This window comes from Porites lutea, chromosome 10 (assembly GCF_958299795.1).
Source record: "Porites lutea chromosome 10, jaPorLute2.1, whole genome shotgun sequence".
NCBI lineage: Eukaryota > Metazoa > Cnidaria > Anthozoa > Scleractinia > Poritidae > Porites > Porites lutea.
In genome coordinates, this window is record NC_133210.1 from 30,349,804 (window position 1) to 30,369,650 (window position 19,847).

Genomic DNA, 19,847 nt, shown 5'->3' on the forward strand with positions numbered 1-19,847 from the left:
TCCTTAATTCAAGGGATATGATTTAAACTCTGGCTTTTTTTTTTTTTTTTGACAATTTGCATCACTGCAGCAGGGTGTTTGTCACTGCTCAAAGCCTTGTCAAGATAATCGAGTGTATAAAGGGGATCGTTGTGGCAGGAGGAAGCTCGTAGTCGCCTGCTCTGCAGCCGACTGATGATGATGATAAAGGGGATAAAATTCAAAAATGCGGTTCAATCTACACTCCCATTCACATCTTTAAAAACGTGGTGGGAACTGGAACCGACAAGCGTCCCGCTATTGTTTCTGGGATAGTTATTGGGAACGCACCGGTCAGCTATTGGCCAATTTTTTCCCCTGTCAGTTGTAACAGTCCCAGAAGCCTTTAAAAAGTTAACTCGTCCCAGTTTCTTTCTCGTTTCTAAAGTGGAGAATTTAATGAAACAGACAACAGCCGGTAGAATTGTATTTTGACTAGTTTCAGTTATCTAAAACATAGGAATAGCGACACAGGAATCCGAGTTTTTTAAATTTGGAAATTCGAGTTAGATAGTGAAATCAGGGTTTTGTCTGTGAGAATTCCCTGACAGGAAAGGTTAAATCTTTTGTCCATATACAGTAGTCCAGTCCTATGCCTTCTTGTTTGGTGTGGGTTGTTGTTTTGGACAAGGTGTCTCGCAAGAGTTATCGCGGTTGCCAGGGAAACATGGTTTGCATGCAGCAGATCGCAAGGAAAGCTCTGTCTCCTGTGAATCAATAATTGGATGAATAATCAGTTAATTGGTCACAGCTAAACATTGTAAAATAAGTAAATATAGATTATCGTTACTATGTCAACTATGTATTTGGAACAAGACTCGAAAACAAAAACTAGAATTGTGAAAATTGCACACGTTCTAAGAAAAAAAATTTTTTTTTTTAGCTTTAGCTTATGCCAAGAAAATCCAGAAAGCAACGCCAGTGCGCTTCTGGTTAGCATATTTCATGTTATATCAATAGTTGAAGTCAGCATGAGTATCGCTGTACAAGACATTGTTCTATCTTTTGATTCCGTGGACGGAATTGTGGCCATTTAAAAGAAAAACGTTCAGCAGTACTTTCACATGGTAATATTTGTTTTTCATTATTTTTATGTACACTTAAATTCGGTAGTAGCCTGAGAAAACACGCGACGCCACCAGTGGTTTTCCAGCGAAATGACGTCTGTGAAACGAGCGCAGAAATTCCATACTGATGACGCGTCACTACCTAGATCTGGGTAGTGCTTCTGATTGGTTGAAGAAAGTTTTTAGCCAATCAGAAGCACTACCCAGATCTGGGTAGTGCTTCTGATTGGTTGAAGAAAGTTTTTAGCCAATCAGAAGCACTACCCAGATCTGGGTAGTGACGCGTCATTAGTATGGAATTTCTTTGCTCGATTCTCAGAGGTCATTTCGCGGAAAAACCAGTAGTAGCGTCACGAAATGTCGGCGGGTTTTCTCAGGCTAATATGGTAGATTTTTTCTTTGAATTTGGTTTGAACATTCCGTTAGTAGTTAAACTGCTGACTATAACTTGATATTTACAGATAGAAGTTTATGTACTATTCTTTACTCACTTCATCTTGCGTTAGTTGAAAGTATCCATCGTTTCGCGAATTACAAGCCACTGTTTCGTCCATAGGCGATTTACAACTTGTATCAGCTAATCTGTCAAACTTGAGAAGCCTAAATAAACGAGATCTGCAAAAATCGACATAAGCGATAGAGTGAGTCAATTTTAGCGACAGATCATTGCCGGAAAGTTCTCCAAATTAATACTGCAGTATACAAATAGGCCCTTTTCGAGTTCTAAACTAGCTCGCTTTTGTAACAAGGGGAATCTTCTTGAATACAAGACTAAACCTGTACTTTCAAGAATACTATATTTTTTAGAGAAAGACTGGGTTATCTATCATTACGTAATTGGGACATGTTTACATGAAAAAGCATTGCCTAACCAGTTATTGCACAGTTTTTATGAAGCATTAAAACGTAGACGAGAATCCTCTTTGGATTCAACCGCAAGGTTCACCAGGTTTTCTTGCATGTTTATAACGGAGTTCAATTGAGTGGTGGTTTTCCTCGAATTATTTAAGGATTTTATGAGGATTCGGCGTTTTTGATATTCTTCCTTTGAAGAGAAAGTATCATTTTTAAATTGTTCCAGTAACCGAATAACAATCACATGGTGAACTCTTGCCAAGCGCGAAAACAAGAAAGGATAAGCACGGGAAAAACACGCACATGTCCACGGCCTGGTGCGAAAAAACGCGGGAAAGCATGAACATGGTCAATCCAGTGTCAATCTGCACCGGGTGCAAAGGACAGGAGACTAGGAGTGGGCATAGTCACGTGCTTACTATCCCCTTTTGTCCACTGCCGTACTCCCTCCTCCAGAAATTGGGTACAAGCTTTGAGTGCAGTGATTCGTGGGATCATTAGGGTGTACAAGCGTTAGTTATGATTGGTCGATGGTATTCAAGGATCAACCATTCACCAATCAGAACGAACGCTTGTCCAACTAAACGTTCCCAGAAACCATTGCCCCGAAAGCTTGTATCCATTCCCCTGGCCTTGCAGTTTCTATACTTACTTGAGGCGGGAAAAAAATTTGTTTAGTGTGAGGGACAAAAAAGCTGCTAGTAGTTCATACAATAAGACGTGGTACAGAGATAAGTTCATGTAGTAAAGGAAGAAAAAGAATGTAGGTGCTGTGAACCAAACCTGGAAAAAACAAAACAAACATAAGCTAAAGCAGAAGCTAAAGGTCGTTTATAAAAAGTCGTCTTCGTCTTCAGTAAGAACAGATGTTATGGGCTGTTCTTAGATAAGACGTGTCTGAGCTAAGTCGAGTTTTATTTCAGGCAAAATGCGCTTTGTATAAATGGCCCTTTTCTCTCAATATTCTCTCAAAATTTAATGTGTTATGAATGTATAGCGAGGTCTAGACCATATCGGGTCGAACAGGGTCAAAACATTTCCTTAACCTGAATGTCAATTACTGAGAGTAGAAGAGTTGTGTAGTTGTGTAGCATTAATTTTACAGATGAAAAGTTGTAAGAAAACGATAAACGAAAAAACAACACACATGCAACCACAAACAGAGCCAAAAGTGTTAATACACTTCCAAGGCAAAGAAAATAACTTAGCTTACCAGCCATTCCGTGTAGCTATAAAAAATATCTGCCAAGTAATAATAGTTTTCTCGTTGAAGTCTCAACATAACTATTGTCACTATAAACGATGCGAAGATAAAACTATAAACTCCAACCATGAATCGATCAGCTAATGTTAATTCCTGCAAAAAAGATTAATAAAAAGGAGGTGTTTAGAATACAGTGTAGCAGTATGACCTATTTTTTTTTATGGGTGCAAAAATGATTGAATATTACCATTCACAGCTAGATTCGTAGGCGGATAATCTTCATGGTCTTTAAGAATGTACTACAGATTTCTGGCTAAGCTGACAACCTAAGTTGGTACGCTGTATAAGCAAAACGGCAAGACTCACCGGCGTATCTGGAGTTTGCTCACTAACACTTGCATGAAACATAACGGCGGAAACTAATAGCGAACTGAAAACCAAAAGAACAGAGCAATAAATATTTCCAAACACTTAACCCTTGCAAATGGCGACATAATGTCTGTCAGTAGAGTGATCTTTATATAGTCTAACAAAAGCAGCAGCAAATAACAACAAGATTTGCGGGGTCCCTAAGTAATTTGATTTTACAAAAAAACCCCTCCAATTCTAATTCGACGGAGACGATTTAAGCCCACGCTCCAAAAACGATTATGTCTTTATAACCAGTCATAAGGAATGTAATGTACAATAAAGATGAAATCAAGACTCACCCATCGATCCAAAGTCGCATGGAGGCATCATTAGGTGGAATAGAAAATGAAAAACATACCTACAAAGAGAAAAGGGTTATAAAATAGAAAGTTATTCCGGAATAAGTATACTATAAATTAAAAAAGTTATTCTTGACAAAAAAGGAAAAATCTTATTAATTCCATGATTATCCGCCTTGTAAATTTTTCTCTTAAAAGACGCGTTTGTTTTTCTATTCGTTTGATTTATAACGCACGAGCGTGTAAGTGCATGCATTTGTTTTCAAACTTGCGCGTGCCCCACGCGCCAAACAGCGCACTTGTAAATGTTTACAAGTGCCCCGTTTCGTGTTTATCGAAAGTTGATCACGTGATCAACCAATGGAAAAGGCCTATTTCCCATTGACTTGTACTTACCACTAGCGCTATGAACAACGGAGGTAAAAATATCTTGAAAAATGCTGCTCGTTTGTGTCTCCTCATGTGAAAGAGAAACTCGTAACGTGACACACCCTGGTCCAAAAATGGGTTATATCTGAAATAAGTAAAAGGTGTGAGAGTTAGCCTCATCTGTTACGTATGGAGGAACGAAATTTTTTGTTCATTTTCAGGTGATTTCCACACTTGACGATTAGCAAGGGACGATTTTTATGGTAACAGTGTTGGAACAACATTGTCACTGTTCGAAATAATGTTCCAGCAAAGTGTGCATATAATCCGCGGAACCTCTCGAATGACGTAATCGTCCAACAGACGGAGGAAGATGAACTTTTGTTGTATGTTCGCGTACCTTTCATAAACCATCTGTGACCAAGAATTGGTATCAAACAGCCATCCTGTATAGTTAAGTGTTGGAGACACTCCTCCGCGGAACTTAAAATCACTGAAGTCAGCAGGCTGAAATCAAATGGAAGCATTCAGTGCAGTTGTTTTATTTATTTCTCGGATTCTTAAGTTTTAATTTGACCCTAGACTTGCCCACAAGTCGAGCTAAACTGAATTTTTCTTAACCGCAACGCGAGCTCGAATTTTCTGTGTTTTAAGTGGCAAAGCGAGCGAGAAAGGAGGAGCGTTGGGGCTACTACCGGAACCAGAAACGAGAAGCGAAGGACTTTAGGAAAGTCTAATTTGATCGGTGTGAGGCCGGTCTAAGGGTGGAACATTGGCAGTTTTTATTTCTAAGAAATTCTCTCCCTGATTCTCTCCGTCTTGGCCAATTATGCGTGTTGGCTTTCGGTTTGCTTGGTGTACAAGTTAAGAAGGGAAGAATTATTATACTTGCTAAGCTCTCCCTCTCAGATGTCAAAAGATGCTAGTTTAATTGGTCTTGACAAATAGTGCGTAAATTTTTCCGTTTTTATTGTGATGCGCGTAACATTCCGGACACATGTTCGAGCCTTACATGTTCAAGATAGAGGGGCCGTTTCTTTTTTCACTTCGTTCTCAATTTCGGGCCACCCCCTACTAAATGGAAACGGCTTTTTGTTTCCCTCCTTAAAACCCCCACACCCAGTCGAACTGTCCTGTGTTTTGTTGCGGTCGTCGTATTATGGGTCTTGCGCCTGTATTTGTACTAGACGGGATCTCCCCAGAAAAGCTCAAAAGAACTCCCTGAGATCCCTGGTCACTGTGATTAATTTTTAGATGTATACCTAGGAGAGATATGATCTGTTAGTCTAAGTATTTTAAACAACTGGAAACAATAAAGTTGAATACCGGAGACGCAGTCTGGAGTATAGTCGGAGGGGCGAACATTTTGTACAACTTCGAACTCAAGTTTTACCTTCATTACTTTCCATCTTAGTTCTTTTGCTGTCATTTCCATGTCTTGAATGACAATTTTCAAGGTCTGGTTATCATATCTACGCAAAAATAAAATGAAAAATCCAGAACTTGGTTTGTCCAACATAGGTTTTGAAAAACAGAAACAGCGCAATTTAATCGCCCCACTTACGGATAGTCTTGGAGATCTGCTGCAAAGTTAAAAGCTGATTTCACTCTAAAATATTTTCCCTCGTGACTGGATACCTAGACAAACATAAATGATAATGAGTTGCAATATTTAACTTCATTTAGAAACATTACAGAAAGATTAAAGAAGGCCCTTTTTGGTAGCCAGAACTTCATCCCATCTCCCACCCTCTTGACACTTAAGGGGAGCTTGTTTTTAAGTTCAAAGCTACGAACATTTTTGTAATTAGCAAGATAAAACCGTTTTTGCAAAAACAAGTTATGTCAGTGAAGGGTGATCTTAGTTTGTGTTACGAATATCACCTGTATCATTTACTGAAACCCTGATGAGTAACCATGAATTGGAGACAAAATGAGTTGAGACATTTCGCTCTTTGCTGTCACTGCCTACTCCAAAAGGTTAGGTAAAGCTGTTCCTCCCCTCGACCGACCCCTTTAAACAATGTTTTGACGCCGTTCAGGCTACCAGTAGGAAAAAATCAAACAACCCAAATTTGTGTGAAGGGATGGGGGAGAGGTCTCAACAAATTTTGTCGTCGATTTGGGCAAGTGCTAATTGTCTTTTACTGATAATGAATTACTTTTTAGTTCATTTTCTAACCTCTGCTTGTCCTGCAGCATTAACCAGTTCAAAGCAAGCTCCTTTTAGGCCATCATGACATTTTTGTTTTGTATACATGGTCTGTCCCTCGGGTACTACGAAAAGAGTCAAGCGTCAGATAACCTCTGGATATCTTGGAAAGATATCTGCTGGGCGTTATTGCATGTTGCGAATATCTGATAGGTAGTATGCTGATGCAATAAATAAGATATGAGAAGTGTTTCATTCGATCGAATATCCAGACACTGTAAAGTTGGATTTGGACTTTCGTATGCTGGTTAACATACATTTTAAAAACTGACCGTTACAGATTATGACAAACCTATTGATAAAAAAGTGATAAGTGATCACGTTAAGTTGACTCAAAAATGTGTAAGTCCGCGATGTTTTGTTACTCGTTTCTGGGAAGACCTGATAACTTTTCAAAACCTATTGAATAGAAGCACAGTTCCTAGGTCACAAACCAGTCAGGTAGCCTGCGAGCAAGCCCTGCGGAGTGCTCTGGCAACGGGGAGGGAAAAGGAAGGAAAGCCTGCAAACTACATCCCTGGAATTTGATTCTGCATCAAAAAAGTCGATGCGAAATGCTGATTGGCGGAGATAACATTAGTAATGACGTCATAACGCTTGGCACGTGTTTTTCGGGCTCTTTTCCGTTTCGTGCTGATTGGCGGAATTTTGACGGCTCAGTCGAAGGGGAGCCACAGGGAATTGGAAGCTGAATTCAAATTCCAGAGACGTAGTTGCAAGCTCTCCTTCCTTTCCCCGCCTCGCCGCCAGAGCGCCCCCGAGAGGTTGCTCAGTGCTTGTAAGCAACGGTTTACAGTATGTCATTTTTATAAGCCCGGGAAGTACCTTTGAACAATAGGGAGCTTAAGCAACGACGACGCGGACGGCAACGAGAACGGCAAAAAAGCAATAGGTTTGATTAGCAAAACAACAACTTTGCACGTGCATCACGCTTTTTTTGTATATTTCTTTGCCGTCGTTGCCCAACTACAACGTGAAAGTGCCTGAATTCACGTTTTGTCGAGGACGGGAACACAAGACAACAACTTTCTTTTCCTTTTCCTGAACTTTGATAGAGTTGTTTAGAATTCAACTCCAAAAACATTTGCCAACATTTGACGAAGTAAACGAGATGGAATAAGCGCGATAAAGTTTGAAGCAGGGCGAATTCGCTTTTAAGTAACGTTTTTGTAGACGTTGCCGTCGTTGTTGCTTAAGCTCCCTAATGAAAAGCGAAAAACAGGACGATGGCCAAACCATAGACCTTCTACTATAACGTTTTTTTACATACCTTTGAAGTACAGATAGAAGTCAGCATGAAATGTTCCAGCCTTCAAATCCACTGAATGGAGATTTATAAGATAAAGAGCTATTTCCACGTATACTGTCTTCTGTTCGCTGATAACTTCAGGACATTTTTCATAATAATACCTGGTTAAAAGTATCAACAATTCTGATTTGGTGGAAATTAACAAGGGGGATGGGCTAGAAGGCTCTCTCGGTCCTTTCAGCGAGAAAATCCGACTTGTCGCTGTCGTACTAGTCTACCGCATAACACAGAGAGCAACTCAGAAATTCAGTAAAGGGGTTTAGGGAGTTAAAATCCTAAAAATCTTACCCAGACCCCACTAGAAGCTTGTGCCTTCGGTACTATTTATCCTATATCCGCGTCTGTGCAGTTATAAGATGGTAGCACTATTAATCCTCAGAAATATTATCAATCAAATTGTAAGTACAATGCCTCAGTCTCTTCAATTTCAAAAAATCAAATGGGTTATGAGGTACAAACCAAAAAAGGAGATGATCCCTAGAGTACCCACAAATCATCTGGAGTGAAGCAAAAATTTATTCTGCCCAGTAGGGGAGATGTCCGCGGTAATGCAGACCGGGCCTCTTCTTTGGAAGGTTTTCAGTATAATTTCTCTTTTCAGTGAAATCATGACGTTTCATTATATTAATAATTTCCCTTCCTTGAAAGACGGGCGAGAATGAAACCTTCCAATTTTGGGTAATTACACAAAGTTATTTTCATAAAAAAAAATCAACAAAGGACGGCGGGTTTGTTGAGATGAACTCGTGCAGCAATGAAATACAGTATAACGATAGTAAATCGAATTACCTTTGTTGATAAATGTCTGTCAAAACCGATACAAAATCGGTCATGTAAACTGACTAAACTGAAGCAGCCTAAACTTGAGCTAAAAGGAATGTTACTAAAAAAATTGTGGAAGAGAGAGCTCTAAAATTATCTGTTAATTTCAGGAGAACAATTTAAAAATCGCACACTGACGGGTAAAGGCGAAAGGCCCTATTGTGAAAAGAACACGCCATCTTTTCATACGAAAGCTTGTCAATAACATCATGATATTTCATAAGCAATGACTATAAAAAAGCCCAATAAACGACATTCTAGTACCGCTGGAAATAGATATCGGGCTGAAGGCATGAGGGTAATTTTATTCATCTCGATCGAGAAGCTAAGCGAAGGGAGTCTCGTCCGTTTGTTATGCTGTAAAATACTCACCATTCTGCGCGACATTCATGTCCTTTATTTTTTGATCCAGCAAGGTTTCCCGGAATACAAGACGCGCAGTTCGTACAGTTTTCCAATGAATGAATCGCTCCTGGTTTATGACAATGATCTCCGCATCGATCGCAAAACCCACAGTTTCCATCGCTTAAGCACCAAGTACAGTTCCGTCCTCGTGATAAACAGTCTTCGTCCGAAACGACACCGGCAACGGACGAACATAGCTTTGACGCGAACAAAATTCCTGATGCAATACACAATGCGTTTAAGATGCCGTTAACTGACATGGCAGTTATTTCCCTAGTGAAGAATTCTCTTCTTTCAAGGAAAGAAGGAGTGAAATAAGAAAATTCAATCCGCCAAAACCAGATATTCCAGTTATCAATTGACAACAAGCATGGGGCTCAAATGCAAATGACGTTATTTGAAGCGTGTGATTGGTCAAAACATTCCCGCCAAAAATGAAGGCTTTTCCCCGAGATCGAGAGAAAAAATTTTTTGCATGAAAGGTCTCTTCTCATCTTTTCAAAAACAGTTTCTTTAGGTTTTCAGTGGTAAAGCAGATTTAGGGAACCCGAAGAACGATGAAATTAGGTTTAAATTACATTTTCCCTTAAGTTTTGCATTATTTATTAGAAGCAATCAAAACAAAACGCCACCGGCTTCCTCAAGAGATCCTTTATGAAATTCACTGTCTCCTTATCAGAATTTTGTGTCTCATTATTTAAGTTATTTAATAATGTAGCAAGTGAAATACAGTATGATATGAAAAACATGAAATCGAACCACGGTGTTTTTCCCCTAAAAAAATGTCAGGTGACGTTTAAAACAGAGCTCAAATAAATTGTAAAAAAAGCATTTTCATTTCAAGGGCAATTCTCTCTTTATCTGCAGAAATTTTCAAGATCTGGGCTGTCCAAGTACGATCAACCTGAAGAACAACACATATCCTCTTATCAACGGAAAAACGCGCCTGTACATGTATTTGATCAGTGGTTTACTATCCAAAACGGTTTCTACGTCATATATGAACGAAAGCTGATCGCTTGTTGTGCAAAGCAAAATGGCGGATCTCAGCGCCTATCGCGACCAGCAGTTCAAAGTGATTATTTTCCCTTGGATCTTCAAATTTACACTGTTAAACAAACTACTGTTTCAAGGCCTAACGATATTTGTTTTGCCCTCCCGGTTTTTAGGGTACGCGCGACGAGTTAGAAAAAAAGTTGGAAACGAGTTCGACATTGTACGTGGGAAATTTGTCGTTTTACACAACGGAAGAACAGATCTACGAGTTGTTCTCGCGAGCTGGGGACGTAAAAAGGATCATTATGGGACTAGATAAGATAAAAAAGACTCCTTGTGGATTCTGTTTCGTTGAGTATCCTTTGCTGTCGAGATGATTAACCTGGTCCCCTGGATGCAAAGTTTTAGCTTCGCTCTTTTAAATTTAATTTTTATTATTAATTTTAGTCAGTTTTATCAGTTATAGTTTTTAGTGCAATGCGCATTTGATCAGTATTGTTTGTTAATTAGCGCCATAACAAGTAATTCATATTATTATTTTCTTCCAACCCCATACATTTATTATGCATTTTCATGTTTTGGCTCCATTCATATTAACTAAGCTTATTTATGTAATATAGTATGAAATTGCTGCATGCATTATGAGTGTATGGGGTTTTACGAAAATCTTGCCAAAAAAAACCCGCTGATCTTGCTTGGGTTTTGTTCCAGTGAAAAAAGGTTTTCTATGGGTTGGTTATACCTTGAACTTTAAATCCCGTAGTTCTTGATTCTGATAAAAACTGCAAACTTTAGCTACAACATAGATACTATACACGCGAGGATGCTTGGAACGCAGTGTGGTACATAAATGGTACAAGACTAGATGACAGGATCATACGCACGGACTGGGATGCAGGCTTTGTCGACGGACGCCAGTTTGGAAGAGGCAGGAGTGGAGGACAAGTAAGTGCTAAAGAGGTTGTTTACATAACAAGCAGAACCAAGACCATGAAGATAATTGCCATAGTAATGATGTTGATGGAATACTGTTTGTGATGATTTTGGTGGCTGAGTGTACTGATGGTTACATGCAGCTGATGGTTGTAAAGATAATGATCTTGTTATTGACAAAAGTGTTAATGGCAGTGATGACTGTTAATGATAATGACGATCATGGTAAATATGACAGCAATGATAACTAGGACATTTATCAATGGTCAACAGTTATAAGTTTGGTAATGACATTGAACAGTAATAGTACTGATTACCAAGCATAAGGAGCTGTATAAGAAAATCAAAGATTTTTTTGTCCACGACAGTATTGTGTAAATAAATGGTCAACTTTCAGCTGGGGGTTGGGGATTCTCCCCGCTGCTAATTGTGTGATCCCTGGCTACTTTCACTGGGAACAAATGGAAAATAGAACTCAACTGCTCAGTTCCCTGCTTATTACAATATACCTGGCAACTTGAAAACTTGTTTAAGTGGTTGCCCTGACTATAAAAATAGCAACAATATAGTGATGGTTGATGGTGAGACTGATGATGGTCTATAAATTTCAGGTACGAGATGAGTACAGAAGTGATTATGATCCCGGTAGAGGAGGATTTGGCAAAAAAGCTACCAACCAACAGCAGGGTGCAGGAGTCATTACAAGCCCACCTGTTGCTTATTCAAAGCGTTGACCTTACATTCTGTACAGAAAAAAGGATACCGTATTTGTCTTGCTCAGCAAAGATTAGCCCACATTCAATATATTAAAATTATTACATGACTCCAAGCCTTTCTGGTCATTTTTCTACATTTGGTTTGGTTTTCTTTGTGCCCAAAGTCTCTTCTGGGAATTGCGAGATGATGGAGTCGTGATTTAAGTGTTTGCAAGACTATAATTCCCAAGAAATTCTGGGAATTCTCAAGATTTTGACCCTAAAGCCTCAAAGTCATGTTAGAATTTTAATATGTCGAACGTGGGTATTGTCTGGGGACATTCTTTTTTTTTTAAAAAAAAACAGGCTAATACTTAATTACTATATACTATACTGATGGAGATTGTCTTCCTAGTTTGGATCGTTTCGATGATACAAACATATTCCCATTGGAGTGGACATAAAATAGTGACAGTAGATGCATAGATCCCTACATGCTGATTTTCAACACAAAAGTCCACCATTCCACCTTTGTGATACCATTGCCAACAAACTCGAATCTGCAAGACATTTTTTTTATTCTGTACTGTTCTCACTTATAGCACTGTAAAAAGAAAATATTTATTGTAGCCAGCAACAAGATTTGCAAAATTTCCTATTTTTTTTCATCATTTGTTTCTTAAAGTAACTTTACATTAAATTAAAATTTCAACATAATTTCCAGCTGTTGTTGATTTCTCAGAATATATTAGCTTTTTTTTGGGTGGGGGAGGGGTTAGGGGGAGAGTAGAGATGAGCCAACAGTCTTTGGTAATGCGTAAAACAAGGAGTGCAACAACAAATGAGCAAGATATACAGAGCAAGTTTAAGTGTGAGATGTGGGCAATTTTTTTTTATTGCCAGCAAGCTCACTGGCAGACAATATTTCAGTGAAACATCATTTATTGCATTTTCTTTCAGTATGGATCTTGAAAGGACTGTGCCGCTAACTTCGGTGTATTAAGGGCATCTCAGGATGGCCAAAATAATAATAGTCTTATTGTAGACTCCATTGCTAATCAGTTGCTGACATGGTGTCTCCGGCACCAAAGAAGTCCTTTTTGACAATGTGCCGCAAGCACTGTAGAATGACATTCCTCTCATGGCGGATTTCTGGGGCCAAAAGCTTTTCTAGAAGAGTTGATTTCCTTATACTCAATGATTTGGGGTCAACCTAAATATGAAAAGCAAAAACAAACAAACAACCAATAAAAATATATATAAATATAGTATTTTTTTTTGTTTCCGCATGTATCTTTTAAAACAAGAACATTACATTGACTCATGACTCTGGCTTTCCTTCCTACCTATTTTAAAATAAAGTTCTCTAACCCATTAAAAATTAATGAAAATATAGCAAAGTAAATCGCTGTCACTAAGAAGGTTTTTAGCAATTTTGCAAACTTAAGCTTTGAATTTCCTAAAGAATTATTTACCATTTAAAAAGCTACATTTTCCTTAGCCTGTTCCAGGCATTCAGATAGTGGGGAGCATCACGTTCTTTACTTCACACCACTCTCCACTATCTGAACCCTTGGAACAGGCTATATTTTCCTTCACCCAGTGTTTCATCCCATTTCTACACACCTAACAGTCGGTTTTAAATAAACTTGACAGTGTTTAAGTTCTTCAAGCCTATATTATCAGGATACTGGATTAAAAACTTTTTCTCACATTTGATACGTTACCTAAAGCAAGAAGGAGTCATGTTCAGTTGGTCAAAATTCAGCTCAGTGATGTTTGAAAGGCATGATCTCACCTTAGAGCTTGTTTTCCTTTTTCCCCTATGACCTCTTCGCGATTTACTGTTTTTCTTGCTGTTAGTATCCCCTCTGGTTTCATTTGTACTATCTATGTTGTGTCTTGAATTCACTTCATTTGAACAAGATTTCTTGGGAATGTTTTCATAGTTGGTGCAGATGGTTTCCTTATTGTTGTTTATTTCTGTTGTTAGAAAAGTGAGAACCAGAAAGTATTAATACACTATCATCATCATCATCACCATCATCATCATCATCGTCATCATCACCACCATCATCAGCTAAACAACAACCTTATCTGGTTGAAACAGCACAAGCTAATTATAATTTGTGATTATTTGTACCTGACATTTCTTCATTATCATCAGAATCACTAGCATATGCTGAGCACAAAGAATTCAGAGCTGAAACTTGCACAGGTGCTGTATTAGGTGTCGTTTCCTGCATAGTACTGGAACATTTTCTTTTGCCTTGATTTCCTGTTTCTAAATCTTAAACAAAAAAAAAACCGCTTTCATAATCTGTTCAACTTGGTTTCATAAAACATTTTGAACAGTTGTGACATCTGACTGAACAGTTTTTATATCCATCCATCAAGTACTAGTATCTGTTTAAAAGATTGCGGGATGCCTTTCCATACAGTGGCAGATGATAAAGTTTGATATTAAAACATAAAACGTTAAATGACAAATAGATTGGACAACTCCAAAGAATGAATTTATTGTTAAAAGTCTTGCTAATTGAGGACACTAAATGGACCAAACTTAAAAACAAACACAACAAATTTAACAAAAAATTAATGTGTCTTGTTGAAGAACTAAACATGCATGTTGAAAAACTTATTCCATTCTACATGGGACTTACCGGATTCTTCCTCATCATGTGAATTGCCAAGTACAAATGAGAGTGGATCACTGCCATTTTGTAACCTATTGTGTCCTCCACTATCTTTGCCCTCTGCTACTTCACTGTTTTGTGTCTGGTTTTTAGACATTTCTTTGCCATTAAATTCCCCCTGTCCCCCTCCATGGTGGCCTTGATTGTTCAAATGAATGCGACCACCTTGCTGGGGTGATCTTTGTCCACGTTGTCGACCTCTACGATATCTTGAAAGTTAAATGAAAAAAGTAATGACTAATACCCTGCTCAGACAAATTTATGTCGATGATACATCTGTACAAGATTGAAACAGCATAGGATATCCTCTTAACACTGGTATCAAAGGGGGTAACGAATGTAAAGAGTCCATTTTAAGTCTATTTCTAATAAACCTTCGGCCCTTCGGGACTCATTTTGGTCTAAAATTAAGGGGGGGGGGTAGGCCCCCCCAGGCCCCCTGGATCCGCTACTGATCAATTCTTTGTTTTTCAGGTATATAATAAAGCTACTTACAGCCACACAGAAAGGAAAGAACTCCAAAAATTAAGGAGTATTTGAGGTCGTACTTGGGAATCGAACTCGGGACATTGAAAACTCACACAGAAGGCCAAGCACTAAACAACTGTGCTAATCTCTTCTACTAGGGAAGGCATATTTCCGATTCTTTCTGACTGCAGACTGTCAGTCACATGATAGGGAAGTTCACAAAATGAACACTAATATTTTAATGTGGCTAAATATCATTTAGGCAAAGTTAAAATGTGAGCAAATGCAGTCAGTGGTCTCCCTTATCTGCAGTACCTGACCTTTCGGGTGGCCTCTAGAGGTTTCACAGGGGTTTCAAGGTTCATTGCTTTACATGTGCAGTGCTATCAGCTGATCTTTGCGGATCAAACGCTTTGCTATTGCGAATCATTGCGGATTCTTGGGTCATCAGGGTAAGTATTTTCAGGTGAGTTATTTCCACTGATTGTTTCAGTGTGACGGTGCCGGTTAGCGGGCGCTCTTTTGGGTGGTTCCCGTGTTCCAGGGTTGCCATGGATACCTCCCCTGCAGCTTGGCATCTGGCACCCCGCTAACCTTTTAAGAACCAGTTCCCAAGCTCATCTATTTGTGATGAGTTTAATTACAAATTATTGTACCTAAAATTTTTGGTCTTCAAAACCTGCCCTGATGCTCTTCTCTTTGCTTCTTCTTCTTTCTTTTTCTCTACATTAGCTAAAGTAGGGTACTTCCTAGCAGGAAAAAAAGGAAGAGGTCCTGGATTCACTTGTTAATACTTCCTTAATACAGACAATAGAGAAACAGTGTTACCCCCCCCCCCCCCCACCTTTCTCACTGTGCCTGTATTATAGTGGGAGGGACTGTACGATGAACACTTCTTAGATCTGTAGCCAGGGAAACTAGCAATCAGGGTCCCTTTGCCTCTCAGATAAGGACATAAAACCATAGGCCCTGTCTCACAACACTTTTCCCAATCTGAATCTTGTGTGAGATGTTAACAAGCCACAAAGGACAAAATAATCTCTGGCAATGACCAACCAACCCTACTGACTATTGGCATCTTACATTGGGCCTAAAAGTTGCATTTGTGTCCTTCTCATTGGGCCGGTCTTAACCCAGTAAAAATGTCGTACATGTAAATATTGTTAAGCAATGCAGCTTAGGGTGGGGAGGGAAGGGTACCCTACATGGGACCTATGAGTCACATTTTTGGGCTTTCCCCATTGGGGAGGTCCGTGCCCAGTAAAGACGGAAAGTATCGTTGCAAATGTAGGTTAGGGTGGGGTTGGTCAGGAGGGCTTCTTACACACAGGGCCTATCGGTTTCACTTGTGTCCTCCCCATTGGTGAGGTCTGTGCCCAGTAAAAGCAGTAAATTTTGTTTAGGAAGTTTATACATAGTAGGCTGGGAAAATTTGAACTCCTCTCCCACCCCCTCAAAAAATACATATTTAATCTTTGCTCAAACCTCTTTCTCTCTTCCCTCCACTTAGCTATTTCTTCTGGTGTATCCAGTTTTATCCTCATTTTTCCTGGTGCATGTACCTAGAAACAGAGAATTTAACAATCATTAATTGTAACAATATACCAGGCTGATCATTATATAAACTTTATCACTACTCTAGTCTGCTACACAGCCGTTTTTAGTGTCGTCACGCAACGCTCCTCCCTACTAACGGCTGCTGAAAACCGAACTACATTCCTTTCCCTTTGTGTTTGTGGTCTAACGAACAAACCAATCATGTACAAGAAATTTGACAATACGTGAGCCACAGGGCGCTAGGCAGCGAGCACGCTTCTCAGTTTTCGACAAATCAATCATTCGTCGCTGAATTTAGACGGACTCTGTGTTTTCAAGCAACGAAAAGGTTAATTTGCAAAAAAGTTTGTTTTAAGCGGTCAAGAAAGTTCCAAGTGAAAAGAAGGTTTGATAGGCCTAGAAAACTTTTACCAGGATCGCTTGGTTCTTCATTTAACGTGCATATGTGCTGATATGTAGTGAAGAATTTAATGTACCGGATGTGCTCATTGTGTTATGTGAAGACTAAACTCTCAAGGGTACTGAGTCAAAAAGCAATCTTATAAATTATCGATGAGCGATTTCCCGAAACTATACCTGGCAACTTTATGAGCACATGTTATGAATAGCAATTTGTTCGACTTTCTTGCTGTTGCTGCTTATCTCCTAAATTTTGGATAGGACTCGACTACGACAACACTGCAGTTAATTGCTTTTTTTCACGCGACAATTTTGATTATTCTGTCATTCACACATGGGGCAACGATAAAAGCAAAGCTGTGATTGGAGGAGTCACAGTACCGCAAAGGTGGTGCGAACACTTTCCAGAAAATGGGAGCTGAATTATAATTGGCTAATCACGGAAAAGGAATGTAGTTCGGTTTTCAGCAGCCGTTAGTGGGGAGGAGCGTTGCGTGACGACACTAAAAACGGCTGTGTAGCAGACTATCACTACTCTAGCTAATATTTAGTTTTTGTACAAAACCTGTATCCAGTGTAGTTTGAGCATTTTCCTTGTTGCCTTGAATGTACAATCTTCATGATTACACTGCAAAAGGCAAAATCAGTTTGTTAACATTTTGAAGTCAACCAGCTTGACGTGAATCTACCAATTTCTGTGTGGTCACAGTGAACAGTAACCGATGTGTAAATGGAAAACTTGGTCATATTGTACAAATTGATATTTGTCATATGCTGCAAATGGAACTCTAAATCTCTCAGGGGTAATACTGCTGCTTTAACAATACCTGAATGTGTGTTCCTAAATGTACATTTAATGTCTCTTTGCTGGTGAACTGCTTTTGACAAGCGTCACAGCTGAACTCGGTTTCTACAGAGTTCTGACCATTTTCATGGGTTCTACTTGTTTTTCCCTAAAAGAAAATAAAAATGTCTCAGTACTTTGACTTTTTTTCTCCTTGGGGAGTAAAAGTCATATATTAACCTTCAACAACAGGGGCACAGATATTAAAAGAAAGGCACAGTGGTCGTACATGTTTTGTACTAGGTGAGTTCTGTTTTTGGGGTAAACCAGAATTTCCATTGTCTCTAATGAATAATATTGGTGCTGGGAAACAAGGGAAAGTCTGAATCACAGTACTAGATTTAATAGGTTTAACCTGAGAATGGATTTTACCAACAAAACATGGACCAGATTTTGGAGGGTGGGTTTGCTTAGTACCATGGAAGCCAGAGATGCTTCAAGCAGCTCTTTAAGCTGGTAATTTCTCTTTGTGTCGGAGTTGAAGTCAGGATAATAATCAGAAGCATAGTGCATAATGATCTAGAGCAAACAACATTCTGCTTCCGCTTACCACTTCATCACTTACAATCTAGTGAAAATTAGATTGTCGGAGTTACAAGCAGAGGCCAAAGAACTAAACCAATCAGAAAGCAAAGGAATGAACATTGTGATTGAACTTATCCTACTGCTTAATCTGCTTCAAGCTCCACTGGATCATAAAATGACAGAGCCATAAGCAGAGTTAGAATAACATGGAAACCTTCTGGTCTCCTGACTTTGCTTCCAGCGTACACACATTTACGACTCCAGTTTTTGATTTTCACTAGCTCATAGGCACACTTACAATTACATTAGAACCTCCAGTAACCAACCATCCAAAATGCAAAAACTGAGTGGTCGCTCATGGGAGGTAGTCATTCACAAGAATTGAATCCCAAGGAGCCTTTTCCAAGAAGAGGTCCAGGCACATCTACTTAAAATTATGGAAGATAATTTATTGCATGCAATGTCTAAGTTATGACATGTGTAATTCCATGTTGTCACTAAAGCTCTTCGTATACTCTAAGTAGCATAGTGCACACAGCGAAAGAAGAGATCAGGGAATGCGTCAAGACAGTGGTCGCTTATAAGAGGTTAAAAACCATGGAAATAATTAACCGTCAGGCCCAAAAAGTGGTCGCGGCCACTTACAGGAGGTGTTCATTTACTAGAGGTTCCAACTGTGAGGTTTTGACTGGGAAAATTTTGGTGTTTTGGATTGGCGGTTGTTTATGGGAAGTGGTAGCTTACGAGAGGTGGTCGCACATGGAGGTTTAACTAAATGACTTAGAGTCTCTTGCAAATGAGAACCAGCCTTTTACACTTCTTTCATATCCTAACTTGAAAAACTTCCTGTGAGTATCCATAATTCACATGGGCTACCCATGAGCTAACAACCATTTGTTAGCCTGCATAGTTGATGGTTTGTTTGACAAGAGGGCACACCTCGCAACTTTGCAGCTCATTTGCACATGCAAGAAACAAAACCACCAGCTATACAGGCTACCTATTTGTTACTCAATACACTACCTGGAAATTGGTAACCTGTGCATGTGGTGGACGCAGCAGAGGCGACGGAGGGTGCTGATGGCGATGAGCCACGTGGTTGGATAAACAGTTACCATTCGGCCATATTGATGGCCTAAACTGACAAAATGGAGCACCAGGAAACGAGTTAAAAGGTAATCTTGGCGAAAAGCTTGGCGGAGGAAACGGTGGTCTGCTAAAAATTGAGAAGGCTCCTTGGGCAAGCGTTGGGCACGATGGAAAACCGTTCGCGTTGAAAGATGGCGGAAAGTTTCCAAAATTTGGAGGGGGCAGCTGCGACATCTCGTCTGTGGAAAAATACAACCCACTGGAAGAGAGTTGGTCAATCAGCAAGAGCAAGGAGCAAACGCTATCTTTTAGGAGCAGAATGTTTCGTCGCCATGTGCATGTTGTTTTCTGAAAAATCGGACCAGCTTCGTATCATTTTCGGCAGTTGTCGTATTCCTTTGAGACTCGTCCGAAGTCTCTCCCAGGGTCCTCTCGGCTTTCAATATGGCGGCAGAGGCTTTTTCAAGTCAAGGCCGGGATAAAATTAAGTTCAGGCTACCGTCAGGATGTTGCACCCCGTTTATAAAGATGTGGAATAAACCGGAGTTTGGCGTCTTTAGCCCACAGCCAAGACCTCGTTTTCGGAATGGGGTGGGCGGCGATAGCATATAAAAAACTTTTGGTATGAAATTAGTAGTTGGTAAAAATTTAATAAGGCACGAAAAAAAAAAAAC

General features: G+C 39.5%; 3 protein-coding genes across 3 annotated transcripts; 1 reads left to right on the forward strand and 2 right to left on the reverse strand.

Moving 5' to 3' along the window:
• Positions 1 to 494: 494 nt before the first annotated feature.
• On the reverse strand, positions 495 to 9,265 carry LOC140949982 (proton-gated ion channel-like). The gene is made up of 13 exons (XM_073399136.1): positions 8,939 to 9,265; positions 7,706 to 7,845; positions 6,406 to 6,500; positions 5,788 to 5,861; positions 5,617 to 5,695; positions 4,624 to 4,730; positions 4,251 to 4,368; positions 3,855 to 3,913; positions 3,511 to 3,574; positions 3,154 to 3,297; positions 2,593 to 2,723; positions 1,577 to 1,700; positions 495 to 725 (listed from the first exon to the last, which is right to left on the reverse strand). The coding sequence occupies exons 1-13, from the start codon at positions 9,229 to 9,231 to the stop codon at positions 609 to 611; spliced, it is 1,545 nt and encodes a 514-aa protein (XP_073255237.1). The 5' UTR covers positions 9,232 to 9,265; the 3' UTR covers positions 495 to 608.
• A 728-nt stretch (positions 9,266 to 9,993) lies between these two features.
• On the forward strand, positions 9,994 to 12,318 carry LOC140949979 (nuclear cap-binding protein subunit 2-like). The gene is made up of 4 exons (XM_073399132.1): positions 9,994 to 10,046; positions 10,141 to 10,322; positions 10,774 to 10,912; positions 11,512 to 12,318. Exons 1-4 carry the CDS (start codon positions 10,008 to 10,010, stop codon positions 11,632 to 11,634), a joined length of 483 nt encoding a protein of 160 aa, XP_073255233.1. The 5' UTR covers positions 9,994 to 10,007; the 3' UTR covers positions 11,635 to 12,318.
• Positions 12,319 to 12,392: 74 nt separating this feature from the next.
• On the reverse strand, positions 12,393 to 19,571 carry LOC140949953 (FMR1-interacting protein NUFIP1-like). Its single transcript, XM_073399105.1, has 9 exons — positions 19,108 to 19,571; positions 17,543 to 17,668; positions 17,281 to 17,343; positions 16,245 to 16,321; positions 15,416 to 15,508; positions 14,259 to 14,500; positions 13,739 to 13,885; positions 13,394 to 13,578; positions 12,393 to 12,808 (listed from the first exon to the last, which is right to left on the reverse strand). Exons 1-9 carry the CDS (start codon positions 19,405 to 19,407, stop codon positions 12,650 to 12,652), a joined length of 1,392 nt encoding a protein of 463 aa, XP_073255206.1. The 5' UTR covers positions 19,408 to 19,571; the 3' UTR covers positions 12,393 to 12,649.
• Positions 19,572 to 19,847: the final 276 nt, after the last annotated feature.

Coding starts and splice junctions, on each gene's coding strand:
- LOC140949982 (XM_073399136.1), bottom strand. CDS start 9,231: ATGTCAGTTAACGGCATCTTAAACGCATTGTGTATTGCATCAGGAATT. Junction 6,501..7,705: donor CTTCTATCTGTACTTCAAAG/GTATGTAAAAAA, acceptor CTCTTTTCGTAG/TACCCGAGGGACAGACCATG. Junction 1,701..2,592: donor AAATTTTTTTCCCGCCTCAA/GTAAGTATAGAA, acceptor CGATTTTTGCAG/ATCTCGTTTATTTAGGCTTC.
- LOC140949979 (XM_073399132.1), top strand. CDS start 10,008: ATGGCGGATCTCAGCGCCTATCGCGACCAGCAGTTCAAA. Junction 10,323..10,773: donor TGTGGATTCTGTTTCGTTGA/GTATCCTTTGCT, acceptor GCTACAACATAG/ATACTATACACGCGAGGATG. Junction 10,913..11,511: donor GAGGCAGGAGTGGAGGACAA/GTAAGTGCTAAA, acceptor TATAAATTTCAG/GTACGAGATGAGTACAGAAG.
- LOC140949953 (XM_073399105.1), bottom strand. CDS start 19,407: ATGTCGCAGCTGCCCCCTCCAAATTTTGGAAACTTTCCGCCATCTTTC. Junction 14,501..15,415: donor TTGAAGACCAAAAATTTTAG/GTACAATAATTT, acceptor TTAACTTTCAAG/ATATCGTAGAGGTCGACAAC. Junction 13,886..14,258: donor ACATGATGAGGAAGAATCCG/GTAAGTCCCATG, acceptor TTTTTGTTTAAG/ATTTAGAAACAGGAAATCAA.